Here is a 19,760-nt window from a genome sequence, read left to right on the forward strand (position 1 = left end):
GATCTTTGCCCAAAAATCCTGTTATAATAAAAGTTATTAAAAAATTTGTTTTTCATTACAACTCTGTCATCACTTTCCAAAGTAGAGGAGACTGAAAATGTTCATGACTAATCATTGGAGTTAAAGATAAGCAAAAAAAATCCAAGTTGACACACACACTGGTTTGAATACAGACTTTTTGGATGAAGAAACCGGCTGGGGCAGCAGTAGTGTTAGATTTCACCTGACAATTTGCTAAGGTAGTGTGTGTTAATGTTTTCACTTGTGTTGCTTGCTGTGTTTTGAAATGACCACATAGTAAATCTGGGGCTAAGTGGGAAGATAGATCTGGCCTCGGAGCTGCTCTGAGCAGGAATTTATGGTGTTCTTTGTTGGGGAAAAAGAAGCACAGTAAAAGTGTAATAAAGATGTTCCTTCAGAAAATAATGCTCATCTCCCTCTCACACCAACAGGTCAGCACTATCACCCTAAGTGGTAAACCACCGTAAGTCTCATTCTGTAGTTGCTTTTGTTGAGACAACGCCGGTCTCTGCCATTCTTTTGGTCCTGGTAGAGATTACGCTGAGATGTTTCCCTGTTTTACACAATCCTTTTATTACCCATTATTCTTACAGATGCATCTGGAGATCAGCACACTGCATCCTATGCAGTCCTATGCTAAAGGCTGATCTAAAGAACTTTACACAACAGTTACAGTTATAACCTCTGGTCTCCTCCTCCCCTGCAGTAAACACCCCCACAATGGAAATACACTAGTACAGTGGCCAAGGGTGCTGACATCCTGACCCCCACCTCCTTTTAAGGTAGTGTCCATTTGCCCTTTGTCTGCCCCTCACCCTCAGTAACTCTGGCTTCCTGGCCTGGGGATGGGGGTTGATTGTCCTCCTGCCCTGCACCCCAGTTCTTTGTTCCCATTCCAGGCCTTCTTACACCCATTAACGGCCATATTGTAATATTACAGTCAATCCCAAACTATATTCTCTTTAACTCTGATGTATATTAAGGAATCTATTCTCAACACTTTCTTCCTGTTTAAAGCGAGACATATTTTTTATCAATTTAAACTGCATCAAAACAGGCTTTGAACAAAAGCAAGTTAATACGCAGAGTACTGAGAGGCTCATTATCATCTATGATTTGATTCTTTTAATAAGAGTATATAAATGAATGCAAGGTTAGTGCTGATGCATTACATGATTGTGTTCTGTTTAGAAAGAGTGACATATATGATTTGGCAGAATATGAATGTATCAATTTACTGTAAAGAACTGCAAAATGTGGCTGCAATGAAAGAACAGCTGTTAAAGTACCCAGAATGATTTCAAGAAATTCACTGACTGGACTCAAGTGTTACCGTATTTATGCCTTTAAACAATGCAGTCTATACTGGAACGCTCAAGGTGGTTTTCAAATGGGGTCACCCTATACAGTTTTCAGATGTGAATGTGGAGCAGTGCAGTGCTAAAAAAGCCAAAGCCTCCCCTAAAGAGTAGCTTTCCAAGAACAGGAATATAGGTTTCAGGCTTGAAGTGCTTTTCAGAGCGACCGAGTGATTAATCTATCGAACATTTTACTGCAACCAGAGCTCCTATCAAACAACAGAGGGACGTCGTGAAGGTTTTCATCTTTCTCCAGGTGTGAAACTGAAAAACAAATCTCCCTGCAAAAACGTCACACGTTATCAGGGCGTCACCTCGGCACGGGTTTCCCATAATGGTGATCCTATAACACGTTACCTGTTCACACACTGGGGACAAAAGGTTTTTGTGCTGCCTGGTGGGTAATTACTTGTTTTTCAAACAATGCATTTCAACAAGGCTGGACATCGCCTGTTTGATCACTGGTTTCAATTCTGCGGAGGCCAATCTTTATGTTGCAAGGATGCCGTAAAGCAGCTGAGTGTCTGATAACCAGAGGAGTCAGTCCCCTTTTTTCATGCAGGTGTGGGGAGGATTTGTTTATCTTAAACCCATATGCAGCAGTCTCCCACTTTAGGATCCAAACAAAAGGACATTTTATTTTGCAAATTTAAAGACCAACATTCACTAATTCAAGAAATTCAAGTGTGTTTGGACCTTAAAATAGCATTTAAATCTATTTTTCTACTGCCACCATCCAGGTCACATCCTCCTCAGACCAAAACAATCAATCTTATCTTTATTTGTTTAAATATGTGAACAAATGGCAAATATGAGATTTATTTATTTGATTTTGCAAAGAGCTGGCTCCAAATTAACTTCATAAGTGAACACAGATCTGCTTTATTGTGCAAAACTCCTGCTTTATATTGCACAGGTCCCTCTTTTGCTGCCAAAATACTTCATGGTAGGAAATCCATAAGAAGTATACAGCTGTCCTTGATTCAGGGTGTAAGATGTTAGCACTGAGTTTACTCTGGGCTCTGCTTTCAGGTTTTAAAAATGCAGCTTCTAAAAGGAGACATTAACCTTTTTTAGGCCAGAACTAGTGAGCTGTGAGGTGAGATGATAAATTAGTTAAACACAACAGTTTGAATCCTGCGTGAAGCTAAGCAGCATTAGTGAAATCTGTGCTTGTCTGCTGGTGTGGTTTAGAACAGAGGGGAGAGTTGCAGGAGGACTGACTTTCAATTAACATTCACATATTGTTTTTTTCCCTCCTGCAGCTTTAAGTCCTGTAAGTAGCAAAATTGGGCCTCGAAGAACAAAACTTGTGTCACATCCGACAGAAGATTAATCATTACTGTGATCTGGGGAATTTGGAGGCTAAGTCCTTGAACTCTCTGTCATATTCAAACCATTCTGAGTAATGTTTGCAGTGTAACAGGACATTATCCTAATTAGTGAGGCCACTACTGTGGGGGAATGCTGATCAAGATATTGTCGGTGACAAAGTAACATTCATATGAGCACCAGCAGAGCATCGTGCTGCCTCTTAAGTGTTGCCTCTTCCCATATAGTTAGTCCAGCTGCTGTTTCTTCCCCCTCGTGAACAATGCTTACTCAGCTTGGCGTGTAAAACAAAATGTGATTCATCAGACCAGCTTCTTTCATCGCTCAGTGATGCTCACATGCTCACTGTAGGCAGTGTGTGTAGTCAGCATGGGGACACGAGCCAGCCTTCCTTCCCCACACACATCACTGAGCCTTGGGTGTCCGTGATCCTGTCACTGCTTCAGCTGCTGACTTCTGGAAAATGCTAACTGCTGCACACTGGGAGCACTTCCACTAAACCTGTTGTTTTGAAGGTGTGACCCAGTTATAGCCATCACAAGTAGACCTTTATCAAAATCACTCAGATCTTAACTTACACTTAGTGCCATTGATTTCACTTGTCAGTGGATTTAATGTTGTGGCCAGCTGTATGAAGCAGCAGACCCCAGCAGACACTTGCTGTGCAGCTTGAATATGGAACATAAATAATGCAAAAATCATCAACTGACATCACAAGTACTGGAAGTAACACGAAACTAGGACAGGAGGAGGTTTGATGACAGAAGAACAGATTAGGCAATCAGCGAAGTAATATTGTTGGACAGCATCCAGGAACATATGAGATCAAAGAGGAATGAAGGTCAAAAACACATGAAAGAGTTCATTTGTATTTAATCAGCCTGAGCTATATACAGCATCTTGAATGCTGATTCTCTTCCAACAGTGATATTTTGGTTCACCAGGATAACTGAGGACTAAGACTCCAAAAAGCAACTGAGTTCATTGGCTTGAGTTCTACTCCAGACAGAGGGGGGGTTATTATTATTATTATTATTACAAGTCAGTATAATAAACTTCAGTTCTTTTAATCAAACTGTGGAAAAGCTCACCTGTAGGGAGTGTAAAATTATTTTAACGTTGCTCAAAAAAAATAAAACAATAAATAAAATAAGATATAATTTATTTACAGCAAATGTTGGAAAATTCCTTTGTTTACCAAATTAGACACAATCTATAACACAGTAGCTTAAAAAGTAGAATATATTAAATAAAGATCAACAAAAAAAATACAATGTGACCCAGCATTTATCTCAATAATAATAATAATAATAATAATAATAATAATAATAATAATAATAATAATAATAATAATCTAAGTCTATACTGTTGTATATTATATATTTTCTAGGTGATGGAGAAGGTCAAGAAAATATATTTGGCTAATTCGTTTGAGTTATTTTTGCTTTTATTTATTTATTTATTTATTTAGTTATTTAGTTATTTATAAACAGGAGAGGGGGTGGGGAGACCTGCATACCTTTTTAAAGTAATATAAAAGATAATGTGCTGAGGAAGGCGGCACAGCCTGCCAAAACATCAGTAAACTGAGACAGCTGACAGCTAACGTATTCTGCTATGCAGTTCCTGGAGGTTCATGGGTAATGAAGTCTTTGAGCAAAATGGATTCTACCAATTTTGTGCTTTAATGTTAGCTAAAAAGTGAATTCCCTTTATTGTGAGAATTAGTAAACTTGCAGCATGTTTTATTTCTTGTTTTTGACTTATGTTATTTTATATAAATGTTAGATAAGCGTTTAAAATATCGTTAAAGTCGTTAAAACGCTAACGTCCTCCCCCCTCCGCCACTGAAGAATAGAGGGTGCCTGTTAACGTGAGTCCTCTTCTACCGTCGGATTACAGCCGAGGCGGCACGCTAAAGGACTTCTTCTTAGTCATAAAACGTCGAATTAAACCAACAGTAAGTACATTAAAGTTGTATTTTTTCACATGTGGAACATTTTTTAAAAAGTAAGATGATTGTTAACTCTGCAACTTATTCGGAAATTAAAGTTTTTTTTTAACGCCACGTGGTCAGCTGAACTACAAGTTGGTGGTACTGTGAGAAACTTTGGCTAATGTCAGAGAGTGCAAGCAACCGGCGTAAGCCATCAGTGATATTTACGGTCGTTACTGCTACTTTGATTAGAAATGCATCACAGTTAGAGACTTCTGTTGCTCGTGAATTGTACTTTTCTTTTGGGTTCCCCCTATCCTTTTGGCACTTCTGTAGCTTTATCACAAAGGTTTTTAATATTAAATTGAATTTCAGAGGCTCTCTTGTTTCTCTGTTGCACATTAGCTTCGTATTCTAGTTAACAAGGTGAGTGTCGATGTTGAGGCTACTTTTCAACTAATACTTTAACACATGCACTGGATTTTGCATTCTGGTGATAATTAAAGTAGTTAACACTCATTTGACAGTTTGGAACTGATTTATTTATACATTTTTTTTTCTTAAACATGTTTCTAGTATTTTTGTCAGGGACTCAATATTCACTAATTAGTTTGTCTTGTAGATCATTTCCCCCCCTTATTTCGTGCAAAGCTCAAAGACATTAGCATTGAAAAGTTCGTGCATGTTTGTGGTTTTTGTTTGAAAAGTGAGTGCAGAGAGTACTGTCAGAACGAATTGTTTTAGATCAAACTACATCCTTCAAAATGATGGCTAACCATTGAAAATGTCTTGAAAAGGTTAAATCTGTACTTGTTTTAAGAAGATGTACCTAATAAACTGTCAAATGAGACTACAATAATCAGCCACAATATTAAAACCGGCTCTATCCAGAGCTACTTTGTCCACACAGTCTGGCAGCGGCTTCAAAGTCTTTTTAAGGTGGAGGTTCTCATGATTTAGGCTTGTTTCAACACATCCTGTAGGTGATGTGTTTAGCTTTAAGTTTGAGCCCAAGTAGAAAACCTTGGGTTTTCTATTGTTCCTCAAGCCTTTCCAGAGTAGTGTGCATTGTGCTGGGACTGTCATTGTTATTTGGCAGGGTGTCCTTGGTTGAAAAGTAAAAGTAACATCTACTTGAATGCCAAACCCAGTGTGCCAATGCACTGCAAGCAGGTGATCTGTTTAATTCATTTTTTACCTGCCAATGGTTTTAATTTTGTGGCCGATCACTGAACACCTGCCATGTGACTGCAAGTTTGTCTGTTTGTTTTGATGTCTTAGGAATGAATTCTGAGTAAACAGTGAATTATTTCAATATCCAATTTTGCAATAGGCACTGTACTTTATCCCCATCATGCCAAAGCAAAGGTGAGCTACAAACTGAGTTAAAATGACTGTTTTGTCTTAGTTAAGGCATAAACAGTGTTTTCTTGTCCTGCTGTGTCTAACGGGAGTGGCCTTTTTCTAGTTTTACAGCATATCTGTCTTTATTTTAATTTTTACACCTTAAATGATAATAAACAACTTGATTTGAAATGGACACGAGGGAAATACTGTAAGCAAAACCTAACCTGAAGTTGGGTCTGGTTTGTTTTGGCATGGCTTGTCCGGTGTGAGATGAAAGTCTATTTTGTAACCTTTCTCTGCATTATTTCATAAACATTTATTCATCAAATCTTATGTAAATAAACTATTGACTGACCAGTGAGTGTGAGTGCAGTACCACCTTCACGCTGAACTAATGGCTCTAGTTTCCACCTGTTGCTTCTTTTCTCTCCAAACAATCCAAAAAAGACAAGCAAGTAAAGAAATGGATCAGTCTTGTCAAAATCATCAGCAAAGCAGAGCCCCTCAGAACGCTGTACCTATGGGAACCTTCAGGCAGGGTAGTGTTCCCGCCCTGGAGAGGGGCATCATTAGTGGAGACAACGTCCAGTTTGGGAGGCTGCGTCGTCACACGCGTCTGTCCCAGTCGGAGAGCTCTGGGGCTGAAGAGGAATGGTTGAGCTCCTCAGTGGAGGTGAGTGGCTCGTATGGTCAAAGCCCCGTGCTGCAGGGTTTGCAGGCAGAGGCAGTGTGGTACAACCGCAATATTCACGATCAGGTTGAGAGTGGCGGACTGCTGTCGTCCTCTCCCCGGAGCCCAAACACCAGAGGATTCTTGCTCTATCACTCCAGACCCAATCAAAGTCACCTGCAGGGTCAAGGACCCTCTGTCACCGCAGTGAAGGCCTCCGGTACGCCCCACCGTCAGATTGGCAAAGGCCGCAATCGCACCTCCTCTGAGACAGAGCAGGGGGGCAAAGGTAGCAGGGGACCACACCCAAGGAAGAGGGGCATCTCTGAGACGGAAAGCAAGCCCAAACGGGACAAGTATGACACCTCTGTCATGGAGTGAGATGTGACGTGTGCTTTTTGGCTCATTTAACACTTTTTTTTTTTTTTTTTTTTTTCTGTGTGTTGGCTGTTTATGCTGACTTCTACCTGTGTGTGTGTGGGGTTTTTTTTTTTTTTGTTTTTTTTTTTTGTTTTTTTTTTTCTCCCCATACATAGACCTTCTGGTTGAACTTACGTGTGTTGAGGGCAGGTGGACATGTACTGCATATGGAACCAACGTATGTTAATATGGGGTTATTCAAAGTTTGTTCAATCCAGTAAAAATGCCACAGTTGCTTTTCCCAACCCTCTTATTTACCAGCTGCTAGTGTTACGCTTATTTTTAGATTCGGAACATTAAAAAAAACCCCACCTTTCTGACCCTTGTGTGCCTGTACATATTTGTTTTCACACATGGAGTCCAGACGATGTCGGGGTGGCCAGGTTGGGACTTTCTCACATGTGACTTACAACAGGAGATAATTAGCATTAAACTTATTCTCATAATGGAAATGCTTCATTTCATTAAGACGTGTGCTGCATGGATTTGCAATGCCTGTGCTTTTCTTTTTTTTTCCTGTTTGACTCTTCAATTGTAACTGTCAGGTGTCGACTACAAAGGAATGCCCAAGTTAGTTGTATACAGTTCTCCCCTTTCAAGGGTAATGGTATGTGTAGTCAGGGGGGGTTGTTGGCAGGCAGTGACTAGCCTTTTGTTCAGTAATCCAGACTCTGCAGATCAGGCAACTCTGTTTGTGTGAGTGTGTAGACTGATGACTGACTGCTGCAGTAATTCACGAGCTGAATGTGACAGGGGTAAATCATAGGTTTCATTTAACCATTCATTTGTTGTCATCTTACAGCTGTAGCTGAAAGCATTGGGGAGAAACTAACTGCAGTGTCAAACTTCACCTGTAGTTCCTGCTGTTGTAACCTGTAATACAGCAAAATCAATCAAACGGCTGTCAAAGTTGTTACGTTGCTTTCCGTCTCAGCAGTTTGGCTATAACGCCTAAAATTCTTGTCTCGTGGTTTGCATATAAATTATCAAACTGTTCTGTTGAATTGCTAAATCTCTCATGAATTCTTATTCTTTTTCAGTACTAACATGAGTGGACTGATCTGCCTTACCACAGAAAGCATCTGGTTTGACAAAAACCGCTACGATGAGGCAGAAAAGCGTTTCTACGAGGGAGTCAACGGACCTGCCACGCAGCAGGTACAGAAACTTCATCAATCCATTTCTTAAATGCTAAACACTTTTAGAGGGTTTTAATCTGTAGTCTTTACTCAGAGCTATTCTGCCTGACTCTCTTTTGGTTCATGCCCTCCTGTCGGTGGCAGCGCAGCTCCCTTTTAGACAGTGTCCTGTTGATTCAGGCAGTAGTTACATCATCTTCTGTCACAGCTCATGGCAGCCTGGAGCAGCTGTGTGCATGTGAGTTAAGCCTCTCGATTTAGAAGTGGCTTGTACTAGCAAGAGGGTCAGGTGGTTTGGCAGCTGTCTTATCTTCTCAGGGCTGCTGCAGCAGTTCTTGGAGTTTCTATATAATGCTGGGAAAACAATGAAAAGAACCACATGCAGATAGTCTTGATTTTATGCGCAGAGTTATTTATAGATCTCTACAACTGATGTTGCTTGAGGGCTCCACAGGTAGACATGTCAGTGCATTTTATTGAATCAGGTTTGGAAAAAGTTTAAATGAAAGGTCACGTCTCAGGACACAAGTGTGTGGGGGATTACATCGGCAGCATGAGCTGCTGGTTAGGCCATCGTGCCAGGCTCATGTACCCTCAGGTCTGCTCCCAGAGTCTGTAACTTTTGTATTGCTACATCAAATGCAAATAGATAAGACAAGTTTTGTGTGTGTGGGGTTTTTTTTGTTTTTGTTTTTTGGGTGGGAGGGTGTAAGGTTTGCCTCTATTTTACAGAAGGAAAAGGGAGGGGGGGGGGAAGCCTTTATTAAACCAGTCGCCCCACTTTTGTCAGTCCTGCACACTGCTTTGTCTTTGACTGCTTCTACTTCATTAGCTCTTTTCCCACACGTGCCTGCGGGTTAGGTGAGATGATGCCATCATGCAGGACATTGCTAAATCCACTAGGAAAATGTAGAGTGAGTACCACATTGTGCATGAACTGCAGATGTTCACCGTGTCATAATGTGGAATTGAAGTGTAAATGGCAACATTTTGTGCAGTCCATATTGAGCATTCACATGCCGTGTAGTACCAGTTTTTGTTTTATAATAATCATAATCATCATCAGTGGTTTTTAATGTTTTGCTAGCAGTATACGTTGGTGTCGTTTCAAAAACGGGTCTTGCACGTAATTGTTCCTCCTCTCCTTTATTAATACGAGATTCCTTCTTAAAAATCTAATGTTAGTGATCAAGATTAAAATGAACTATTTTGGTTATCACCAGGCTACAGTTGTTACTTACAAATATGGTAACTTCTTTCACTGTAATACAAAGATTGTTTGTTTGAGGACCAGTAATGGAAAAATGACACAGACTTTAGTTTCAGTGGGGGGGAAAGGACAAGACTATTTCTTTGGTTTAAGGTGAGGTTTATAAGAACTTATTTTCATGGGGGGAGCAAGGAGGACAACCTGTAGTTGGTCTGCTTTTATTCTTTCGTGCATGTAAATATGAGCACCAGTTGACAGTAGTATCCCAATAAATTGTAAAATATTGATCTCTTTGTACCTACATCTTCTACTTTTCCTGTTGTTTTCATGTTTCCCCCCTCATTTACCCTTTACATCACCGGGTGCTGGTGATAACTGGCGTGCAGCAGGCCAAAGGTCGCCAGCAGAAACGGCGGCACAGAAACGTAAGTCGGTCGCACAGCTTTGCTGCTCAGGCAATGCTGGAAATGCTGCATGAATGAGACAGCAATGCTGGCTGCGTCTGCTGCTGCCTGACCTGGAGTGTGTTATTCATCACGACATCATGGTATCTCATCCTGTTCCACCACCTCTCGCCATCCAGCTTCCTTTTCTATGTCTGTCAATATAATTGATTTAGACTGCTTCTAATAAAGCTGATTTCATTTATTCTAGACATTGTGTTATGATTATAGTTGTGATTATCAGTTTTGATCAAACTGCTAATGATTCTTGGAAGCAAACTGTTTTCTGAGAGTTTGAGTTGGATAAGGTCAGTATCAGCCTCCCAGCTTTGTTAAAGACTGGAAGCAGAAGGTTAAAAAGGCAGATGACAATTTAAAGGAAAAGAGAGCTCTCATTATACTGTCAGTCACCATAAATTTGTTTTGGGATCTTTTTTTTTCTTTTTTTTTCTTTATTTTGTTTTGTTTTTGTTTGTTTTTTGGCGAGTGTTGTATTTCTGTTCCCCATTTTAAAGCAGTTTGCTTTCAATCTCTTTGTTAACAGGCTGGAGGCTAATGATGAATTACTATCAATCTGACTCGGAAAGAAGCAATCTTGTTCTGCTTCAAAATTCATTGGAGATGGAGTTGATTTCTAATCAGCGTTTTGTGTTTAAATCTTTTTTTTTTTTACCCCTGCATGTTTTTTGGTTTTGCTTGCTTTTTCACATCAGCCTTGGGTTTGTTCTTGACCTGTGCGTTAATGCATTTGTTGCTGTGTTTGCTGTCCTGCAGTGTGACTCTTGGTGTTAATTTGTGGTGTTCTTCCCGCAGTCATCCTCACATGCAGGAGACCAGGAGCTGGTTTCACGCATGAAGAGCCTGGAGCTGGAGAACCAGACCCTGCACAAAGGTTTGTGCTTAAACTATAATACACATGTTCAAGATTTTATCGAAATAAAACATGACATTATAAAAGAACTGCTCGTAGTAAAATATTGCAGGGCGGCAGTCAGACGTGTTGCACAGTTTCAAGATGAGGTTTTTTGGTGTTCCTTCAGTTAGGTTTGCAGCTTATCTGTCAGGACAGTGAGCCTTGATACATCAGTGCGCCAAGCTGCTGCACCCAGATGTTTGCCTGTACACAAGTGTGCACATTGCTACGACGCAGACCACAACAGTTGTAGTTTGTCTGTTTATTGCAGTGATGTTAATGAGCAGATTGATCAGGACACAAAGTCAAAAGTTTAATTCCATGAAATTAAAACTACTGATTTCTTTTAAAGAAACGTTTTTTTTTTGGTTTTTTTTTTTAAACAAATAAACCCCGTGGTTGAGCAGATTCTCAGTTTGTAGCTTTCGTGATCAAAATCGGCCAAAACCAGTATCAGGTTGACCTTAAAGGTGTCTGGAATCTGAATCACCCAAAAAAAAAAACGGTTTAGTGCAAATCTATTTAAAGGGTTTACTTAATCATCTTGACAGGTTCAGTCTTTTCTTACATGCATACATCTGTCTGCAGGGTGTACACACCCATGATGAATGGTGGTAAACAATCAATTTGGCTATTACTGTTACAAAAATGTAGGAAACTGTGGAGAAGTTCAAAGCAAAATGTGGAGAGGCTGATGAGGGATCGTAAACCAGCACAAACAGATTTGAATGTGTCAAAGTCAACCCTGATAACCTATACATACCAGCTTGAGATGTACCCTTATTTGTAAGCTCGTTTTTGCTGCCCCCAAGTGGCAAATGCATGTATTTGACTTTGACTTTGTGTTTGCTTGTGTAGTGGTGGTTGAGATGAGGGCAACCCTGCAGAAGCTAGAGTCCAGAGTGGCTGTGCTGGAGAAGAGCCCAACACCAGCAGCCATCCCTGCTGCAAAGGTAGATGCTGTGGGATGTTCATAGCTTCTAAAACAGACGTCTTTCGGGGGGTCCTACAAATCTTCTCTGTACTTGAATTCAAGTTTTGATGTTAATCAAAAGGGAAACGTGTACACTGGCAGATCACACTTTTGGTTTTGATTTGAAGTCATTTCTTTAATCTTCTGTCGTGTGTGTGTGTGTGTGTGTGTGTGTGTGTGTGTGTGTGTGTGTGTGTGTGTCCCCTTGTCTGGTTGTTTGATTGTATTTTTATTCAAATGTCTTGTACCTGCGCCCCTTCCTTATTTCATATAATCAATTGAAGTTCCTTTCCTTTATGCCTTTCACTGTGATGTTTTGAGTCACGCACTAGAAAGACTATTTGTAAAATACACCATCTATTCCCTTTTTTCCATCTGCATTGTCCAGGTTGCTCCAGTCAAACAGGAAAAAGTGATAAATGGTGACGATGATGACATAGACTTGTTTGGCAGCGACGAGGAAGATGAGGAGGCAGAACGTATAAAGCAGGAGCGCTTGGAGGCCTACGCAGCCAAGAAGGCAAAGAAACCAGCTCTCATTGCTAAGTCATCCATCCTGCTGGATGTCAAACCTGTAAGTATCTATTAGGGGTGCAACGATATTCATATCGATATTGAACCGTTCGATACAGTGCTTTCGGTTCGGTACGCATATGTATCGAACAATACAACATTTGTAATTTATTTTATCAACTTTCCTTCTGACGATGCTGTCTGTGTTGAGCGCTCAGTGAATCTGCGTTCGACTACTCCGCCTAGGCTGCACTGTCGAGCGCAGATCCACTGAGCGCTCAACACAGACAGCATAGTCAGAAGGAAGAGCGCAGGGCAAGCTAGCAAGACACATGGACCTCCCCCACCCTCATTCAGATCTGGCGTTTGGAATTATTTTGGTTTTCATGTGACGTATGACCCTGAAGGTAAGCGAGTCATGGACTAAAGTAAAACAGTATGTTGGATGTGCCATGCAATGCTCAATTACATGGGTGGGAACTAGTGTGTTAGCGTAGTTAGCTTGTTAACGTGTTGGCCGTCTAGCCCCATGCACGGGGCGATCGGCGGTAGCTCGTTAACGGAGATTTGCCGTGTTGTGGCGTTAAGGTCATTTCAACGAGATTAACCTGAAAGCACTAGTGGGAACACAACGAATATGACTGCACATTTACGCCGACATCATCCTAGTGCAAAGACCAAAACAACAAGCATGCTACTAACTTTAGCCGAGTCATTTAGACAGCTGTTAGCACATGATTCTCCTTATGCTGCTGAGAATATAGCCCAGAAGAAGCGGATAGTATAGCTTTTATTTTGGAAAGAGACATTTCTCTGTAATAAACTCTCTTTTCCAAAGATGAGTGATTCCTCAATCAGATACAGGGCTCACAATATCGCTAGCCCAACGTCCCGTAGCTAGCGATTTTTTTTTTTTCAGTCGGGCTACCAAAATCTATCTCTGCCCTGCCCGTCGGGCTATTGTAGGAAGGAAAAATATGTCAATGCTTTTGCATTCTTTCAGAAATGTAGCTGGGTAATTATGTCATTGGCATCGGTGAGCCACTGTCAATATGTGACATATTGAAATCGCGTTTGAATTTGCGCTTGTTTTTTTGCTTTCACTTTGCAATCGTGTGAACTGTGTATAGAGAGCGACAGCACTGATCTGTGAGTGATGATAATTTGTGCACCAATTCCTCTGACATCGTCTTATTAATTGTTAGCTTACTATGCAAACATGACAAGTGAAATCTCCCGCAGCAAGCTTAAACATGTGAGAGGTTGATCGCGCAGAGAATCGCTGAGCTTATGTGAGTGCATGTGTAAAAGCAGCAGGATATATATTTGACTACGATGACCTGGATGACTGAGAACCTTCACAGACAGATATATATTTTAGTTCTGCTGAGCCAAATAAGACAGGTCAGGGTGAAGAAGTGACAGCCAAAGAAAAGCTTACCACAAAACGGAAAAGTTATGACAAATCAGACTATAAGGCAAAAAGAAAGTGCAGCTTTATGGTTTCATGGACAAAAGAATTTCTGTGGCTGCAATATGACGAGCTAAATAACCAGGGCTGCACATAAGTGGTCCGCAGGTGCGCATTCGCTGTCAAAATAAAAAACACGCACAAGGGTTAGGGTTAAATTTAAAAACTGTACTTTTGAGTTAAAATATATATTTATAATTTTAATAAATGACAAATTAAAAAGGCATGAACATTTTTTTGTATCGAAAAAATATCGAACCGTGACACCAAAGTATCGAACCGAACCGAACCGTGAATTTTGTGTATCGTTGCACCCCTAGTATCTATCGAAGCATAAAAGATTTTCACATGTGCAAGTTTTTCTTTAAAATTTTAATTTGATACATTTTATTCGTGGTTAAGGGTTTTGGGGTTTTTTTTGGGTTTTTTTTCTGGTAAATCCTGAAAAACTGACTAGTCTGTAATAGTAATGATTGTTGAAGAGGAAAAAAAATTTTAAAAACTTAAGCGATACATTTTAACTGTAATGTGAGCTGTGTCATTGAACCCGATTGGTATTTGTGTCTCTCCCCTTCTTGTGTGTGTTTAGTGGGACGATGAGACGGATATGGCTAAGCTGGAGGAGTGTGTGCGCTCGGTGCAGATGGACGGGCTCCTGTGGGGAGCTTCCAAGCTGGTGCCAGTCGGCTATGGCATCAAGAAGCTGCAGATCAGCTGTGTGGTTGAGGACGATAAAGTTGGCACAGACATCCTGGAAGAGGAGATCACCAAGTTTGAGGACTATGTAAGTAACAATCACAGAGGTGTAAACAGTTTGTGGTGTTGAGCCATGTTTTAACTTACATTTATGCAACAGTTGTCACAATGCAGCTGGACGAGAGTTTTACATGCCAGTGTTCAGATTAGAAATGGTTCCCTCCTTTCACCAGACAAATATTGTTTCTCCAAAAATGCTTACATCCTTTGTAATAAGATTATCTATATATAGATAGGTTTGTTTTTGTTTATTAAAGAGGTGGTTTCCTCCTCTTTATGGACTCCTAACTCTCCATTCATGAATCTAGTCATTATCTTTTATTCTGCTCTGAGATATGAATCGAAAATTCATTTTACTTTTTAATCATTGGTGCAAGAAATCATATATTGCAGTAAACATTTAGTGAAGACTTCTCACTCACTCATCACAAAAAGCATCTTTTACCAGTTTTGTAAGTTAATCAGTAAAACAACTTTATTTAAATAATGGCTTTCATTACATTAAATCTTAATAGCATAAATATGTTGCAATAACTGACTTTGCATTCAATTCTTTCTTCCTCTGTAGATCCAGAGTGTCGATGTTGCTGCCTTCAATAAGATCTAAGCTCCTCCAGCCCTTCACCTGCTCCACCAAAGTGTTGTTGCTGCTGCGGGTGTGTGGTTAATAAAAAGAAAAGCAAATCTTTGAGCACAAACATCTGCCTCAGTTTCCTCATTCTCACTGAAATGAATTATTCTGCCTGTCTTCACATGTTAAATTGAGCACAGCTTCAAAGTGGAGCCCAGCCCCACCCAGAATCCAGGGTATAGAGGCTGCGTGAATGTGATCTTCTCTTTGTGAAGCAGAACCATTGCATCAGAAACATTAAAGAAGGATAAAGTCCCACCTCTGAAATCTAGATACACTCCTATTCTGCAAGCACACTGGGCACTGAGAGTCATGCTCTCCTTATTGTGCTGAAATGAGCAGGCTGTGGGTGAGCAGTCCAGGCTCCACGATTTAGAGTTGTGCCCCAGCTTGCACTCGCTCCCTCCTCCGGCCCGGCTCATGTTCTTGTAGCATACGCCGACGGAAACCCCTCCGTTTCCGGTCCACTCGATCTCCCAGTAGCAGCGTCCAGCCATCCCGGCCTTACACAGCACCTGTGCCCAGCTGGTGAAGCGGTCTGGGTGGTCCGCGTAGGGCTGCGGGTCGGCGCGTGTGGTCACGGCTCGTTGCCCGTCAGAGAAGCACAAGTAAGAGTTGGCAGTGTTCGGGTCCAGGATTATATCGTTGTAATCTGGACAGAAGATGAGCGTGTGCTACAGATGACTGTATTTGATGGTGGTATGATTTGTAAATGATCGTACTCACATTGAAGAAAATCAGCTCTCGTCTTTGGTTCTGAGTTGTAGGGTATGTCAGCGTCTTTAACTGTTAGATTTAGAGGATAAAGGGTTAAATTAAATTTAAGTGACAGTTTTCTAAGTTGCTTTTGTGTGTGAGGTTTAGTAAATCTCACCTTTAGACTTTTCAGAGTTGTTCTTACTGCTGCTTTCTTTCAGTAAAGTGACTGAAAATGTAAATTAGAAAATAAAGGTGTTGGGGTTTCTTTGTAAATCGTGTGTGTTGCAATGAGAAGTGAAGTAAAGGGTACATTTACGTCACTACTTACCCTTTTCAGATATTTTGGAGAATTCTTTTTGAAGTGTATCATCCAGACTGTCCTTCAGGTTAACCAGCGCCCCTTTCGTGGTTTTATACATCAAATAATGAAGCGCATCAGTGCTGGGCATCTCCACGGGCTTTGTAGGGAAGTGAAGAGACTTGCACTTCTGCAAAAACATTCAACACAACAGCATTTGAATTAGGGCTGTTGGATATAACAATATATATCGGATGACCACAACTGTTTACGGCAATATTTTTTTTCATCGTTTTGACGGTCACTGTAGTGGCTATATTAATTTCTTAAAGTTCTCTCTTTCTCTTATATTTAATATAACCACACTGTGGACGGACAAGCGCCTGTTTTTATGCATTAGCAACAATGATGGTAACACTATCGTGTGTCCGCTTATTTTCCATATAAACCTTTCACAATAAAGCTCAGGATCCTGTTGAGACTTTTCAAAATAAACTGAATCACGTGAAAGAGCAGATTATTTACGGATGAGAAGTAAAAAAAAGATCCGCCAGGTGCTAAAAAATAAACCTTAGAGTCAATCGTTAGAACAGGCTTTTCCCCGCAGCGCGCCGTGTAATAAATACTCAAAGAAAACGGTCGTTACAACTTATGTCTAAAAATGTATCGTTTCATGCATCTGTTAAAACACTCGACTCCAGGTACATCACGCGCAGCTGGAAACACTTCCCGAGCTGCCCGAGATTCACAGAATTTACAGAAAATGTTACATTTTTGTGATTTATATCGTCATCGGACGATAGAATTCTTATATCGGGATATGAGATTTGTCATATCGCACAGCCCTAATTTGAATACAAATGCAGCAGGTGTAAATAAACCAGGAAGGCTCGCAGAACAGTTGTGGTGAATCGCTTACAGCCCAGACCATAATTAAAGAGCAAGTTTTATTTATTTATTTTTAATTTAATAAAAAGGATTAAAAGGAGACAAAACATTTAAATATATTATCGTGCTGAATACTTTGGATGTGTTTGATAAATAGGCCATTTGGCTGCAGTTCAAACATTACTCAGGTTAACATGGATCCAAATAGGGGAAAGCAGGGTCATAAGACGACAAGCATAAGTCGGCAGGTTTGACCTTTTCCATAGTTCTGCATCAGTAAACATACAGGAGTCTTTCTGGGAAGGGACCTTACAAAGTGCCTTTGCCAAATGATGTGTGACTGAAGTTCACTGCAACTCTGCAACTTCTGAATTTTAAAGTTTGTAATTTGAGTTTTCACTTCAGTTTTTCTCATGCTAAGTTTCAGATTTGTCCTTGATTCTGGAGATCCTGGAAACACTTCAACAGACGCTGAATGAACTTTAGTGTTAGTAGCTAAAGCTGATAGCACACGTGTCATTTGGATTATTTATCATCCTCAGTTAAATCTCACTTCATAAGTAAATATAGAAATTACAGTGTACTTACTTTTAGATGTGATTAATTTCAGTAATTTTTAAGAGGAACAGTGAAAGTAAATTATCTAGACGTTAGTAAAATGGGAAATAACCTCACTGTCTTCTGCCTGATTAGGATTTCCCTCACCATCCAAAGCCAAAAGAGGTAAGTGAACACTAAACTGAGCAGATTGTGTATTTATAAAACCCCTTTCAGGGCCCCAAATCAGCAAAGTATATCAAAAAGCTTTGAACGTTTCCCTTATAAGAGAGACTTGTGGTTAGATTAAAAACAAAAGTCAATCTTTCCCACATTTTTAGTTCAAACTTCAGTTTCACACCTGAAGAAAGTGGATGTGGTCTTCAGTGTGAGAGAGCTTCTCCAGCTCAGCGCCGGTCCTCTTGAGCTCGGCCATCTCCTTCTGTATCTTCTCCAGCTCCTCCTCAGCCTGACTGACGGCTGCTTTGCCCTGGACTCTGATCAGCTCCTTCACCTCGCTGTTCTGTTTCTCAATGGATCGGATCAGCTTGGAGAAAATCCTCTCACTCTCCTCCTGTGCAGCCTCCGTGGAGTGCTGTGGAAGATAAAAGTTTCCTCTTTTGGTCCCCTGGATTCACTGGAACTGCACTTTTGACAAAGACACATTTTAAAGCTCCTGGAGAGGAAATGCACTCACCTTGATGTATCTGATTACGTATCGTAGTTCCTTCTCACTCTCCTTCAGTTTCTGCACAGACTTCAAAGAGGTCTCCTGGAGTTTTTTCTAAGAGAATACAAAAGATGAATATCAATCACATGGAGCAGTCCCCTGTGCCGCTTAGGCGAATAATTTTTCGCGGCTGCATTTCACGGTGGAAAGTTTTGATTTCAAAAATCAAAGGATGGCAGTACAGTAGGAGGCCTTTGGTCTTCCAGCCAAGATACAGCAGCAGGACCAAAGCACACGTTACTCTGCTTGTGTTCAATATTTTCAATGCTGAGTTTTCTTCATTTGTATATAATGGCTATCACTGTGACTTTGTAGCCTTTTCCAGAGTGACACATATCAGTGACTTTGTTCTCATCTTTTCTTGTGTTGCTTTAAAGACAATCTTAGTCTACTTCATATGTTTTAAGTGATTCCTTGATTCAACAGGTCTGGCAGCAAAACTCAGCTTTCCAAAAAATGTCGATTAAGAGTTTTTTGAGCTTACATCATAGACTGTACACATGACCTTATCTGGAAAAAAGGAAAATATTCAACAAGCAGCCTAACAGGTAACAGCCTCTAATTGGTCGGTTTTTCTTTCTTTCTCATTCCTCATCTGGCTCTCTCTGGCTTTAACACTTACCTCTACAGACTGAGGAGTACTATCCCTAAGTACTGATTTGATATGTAAATCTTGACAAGTTTCCCCTTAAAATCCAAATTTGTGCTGCCAGTAAAAGCTCTCTGTCTAAATAAAGGTCTTAGAAAGCCAATAGAAGGTCAAGTGCACATTTTGAATTTCAAATCCACTCAGAAAAGATTGCAAAAAAAAAGAAAAATGCTCAAACCCACCTGCTGTTTTGCCCTCTCGTCCACCACGGAGACAGTTTCATGGCCCTTATGGCTCTCTTTAACACACTGCGAGCACACACAGTGCTGGTCATTGTGACAGTACAGCCTCAGTAACTTATCGTGCTGTGGGCACAGCTTCTCTTTCAGCTGATCCGAAGGTGGGATCAGCTTATGTCCCTTTCCACGAAAGCGTTCTTCGTGGGCTTTCAGGTGAGAGGCGCAGTACGACCCTACGCACATAAGGCATGACTTCACGGCTTTGCTTTTTCTCACCGTACATGAAGTGCATTTCACCTCCTCTGGTTTGCTGGATTGTTGACTTTCGGCCTGAAATCCGGTTTTCTGAAGCTTTTCCACCAGTTCACCCAGAACAGTGTTCCTGCTCAGGAGAGGTCTTGGGTTGAACACCTGCCTGCACTGAGGACAGCTCCACTGACCTTTCTGCTTCGCCCTGTTCCAGTAGTCTTCAATGCACTCCAGGCAGTAGCTGTGTCCACAGGGGATCGTCACTGGGTCTCTTAACACCTCCAGGCACACTGAACAGCAGAACTGGTCCTGCTCAACAGAAATCGTTGTGGCTGCCATTTCCTGCACTCTCGACTGAAACTAGAACAGGCAAAGATGGGCGTAGTTCACAGGTGTGC

General features: G+C 40.8%; 2 protein-coding genes across 5 annotated transcripts; one reads left to right on the forward strand and one right to left on the reverse strand.

Moving 5' to 3' along the window:
* Positions 1-4,606: 4,606 nt before the first annotated feature.
* eef1da (eukaryotic translation elongation factor 1 delta a (guanine nucleotide exchange protein)) lies at positions 4,607-15,200 on the forward strand. Of its 4 annotated transcripts, none has more exons than XM_086270625.1 (11): positions 4,614-4,671; positions 5,053-5,073; positions 5,981-6,015; positions 6,442-7,020; positions 8,125-8,242; positions 9,823-9,858; positions 10,690-10,768; positions 11,648-11,742; positions 12,151-12,336; positions 14,336-14,530; positions 15,071-15,200. In XM_086270625.1, exons 3-11 carry the CDS (start codon positions 6,002-6,004, stop codon positions 15,107-15,109), a joined length of 1,341 nt encoding a protein of 446 aa, XP_086126751.1. In that variant the 5' UTR covers positions 4,614-4,671; positions 5,053-5,073; positions 5,981-6,001; the 3' UTR covers positions 15,110-15,200. The 4 variants fall into 4 exon arrangements, with proteins under 4 accessions (XP_086126752.1, XP_086126751.1, XP_086126750.1 ...); XM_086270624.1 differs by having other exon boundaries at positions 4,618-4,671; positions 9,820-9,858; XM_086270626.1 differs by lacking the exon at positions 5,981-6,015 and having other exon boundaries at positions 4,607-4,671; positions 9,820-9,858.
* On the reverse strand, positions 14,958-19,744 carry LOC147308243 (E3 ubiquitin/ISG15 ligase TRIM25-like). The gene is made up of 7 exons (XM_086270622.1): positions 19,117-19,744; positions 18,253-18,339; positions 17,917-18,150; positions 16,161-16,320; positions 16,008-16,058; positions 15,860-15,919; positions 14,958-15,785 (listed from the first exon to the last, which is right to left on the reverse strand). The coding sequence occupies exons 1-7, from the start codon at positions 19,699-19,701 to the stop codon at positions 15,259-15,261; spliced, it is 1,704 nt and encodes a 567-aa protein (XP_086126748.1). The 5' UTR covers positions 19,702-19,744; the 3' UTR covers positions 14,958-15,258.
* Positions 19,745-19,760: the final 16 nt, after the last annotated feature.

The sequence above is a fragment of the Aulonocara sp. 'chitande type north' Nkhata Bay genome, linkage group LG18 (assembly GCF_057382095.1).
Source record: "Aulonocara sp. 'chitande type north' Nkhata Bay isolate Kocher_YH1m ecotype deep benthic linkage group LG18, A_spYH_male_GT1.1, whole genome shotgun sequence".
In the NCBI taxonomy this organism is placed as follows: Eukaryota; Metazoa; Chordata; class Actinopteri; order Cichliformes; family Cichlidae; genus Aulonocara; species Aulonocara sp. 'chitande type north' Nkhata Bay.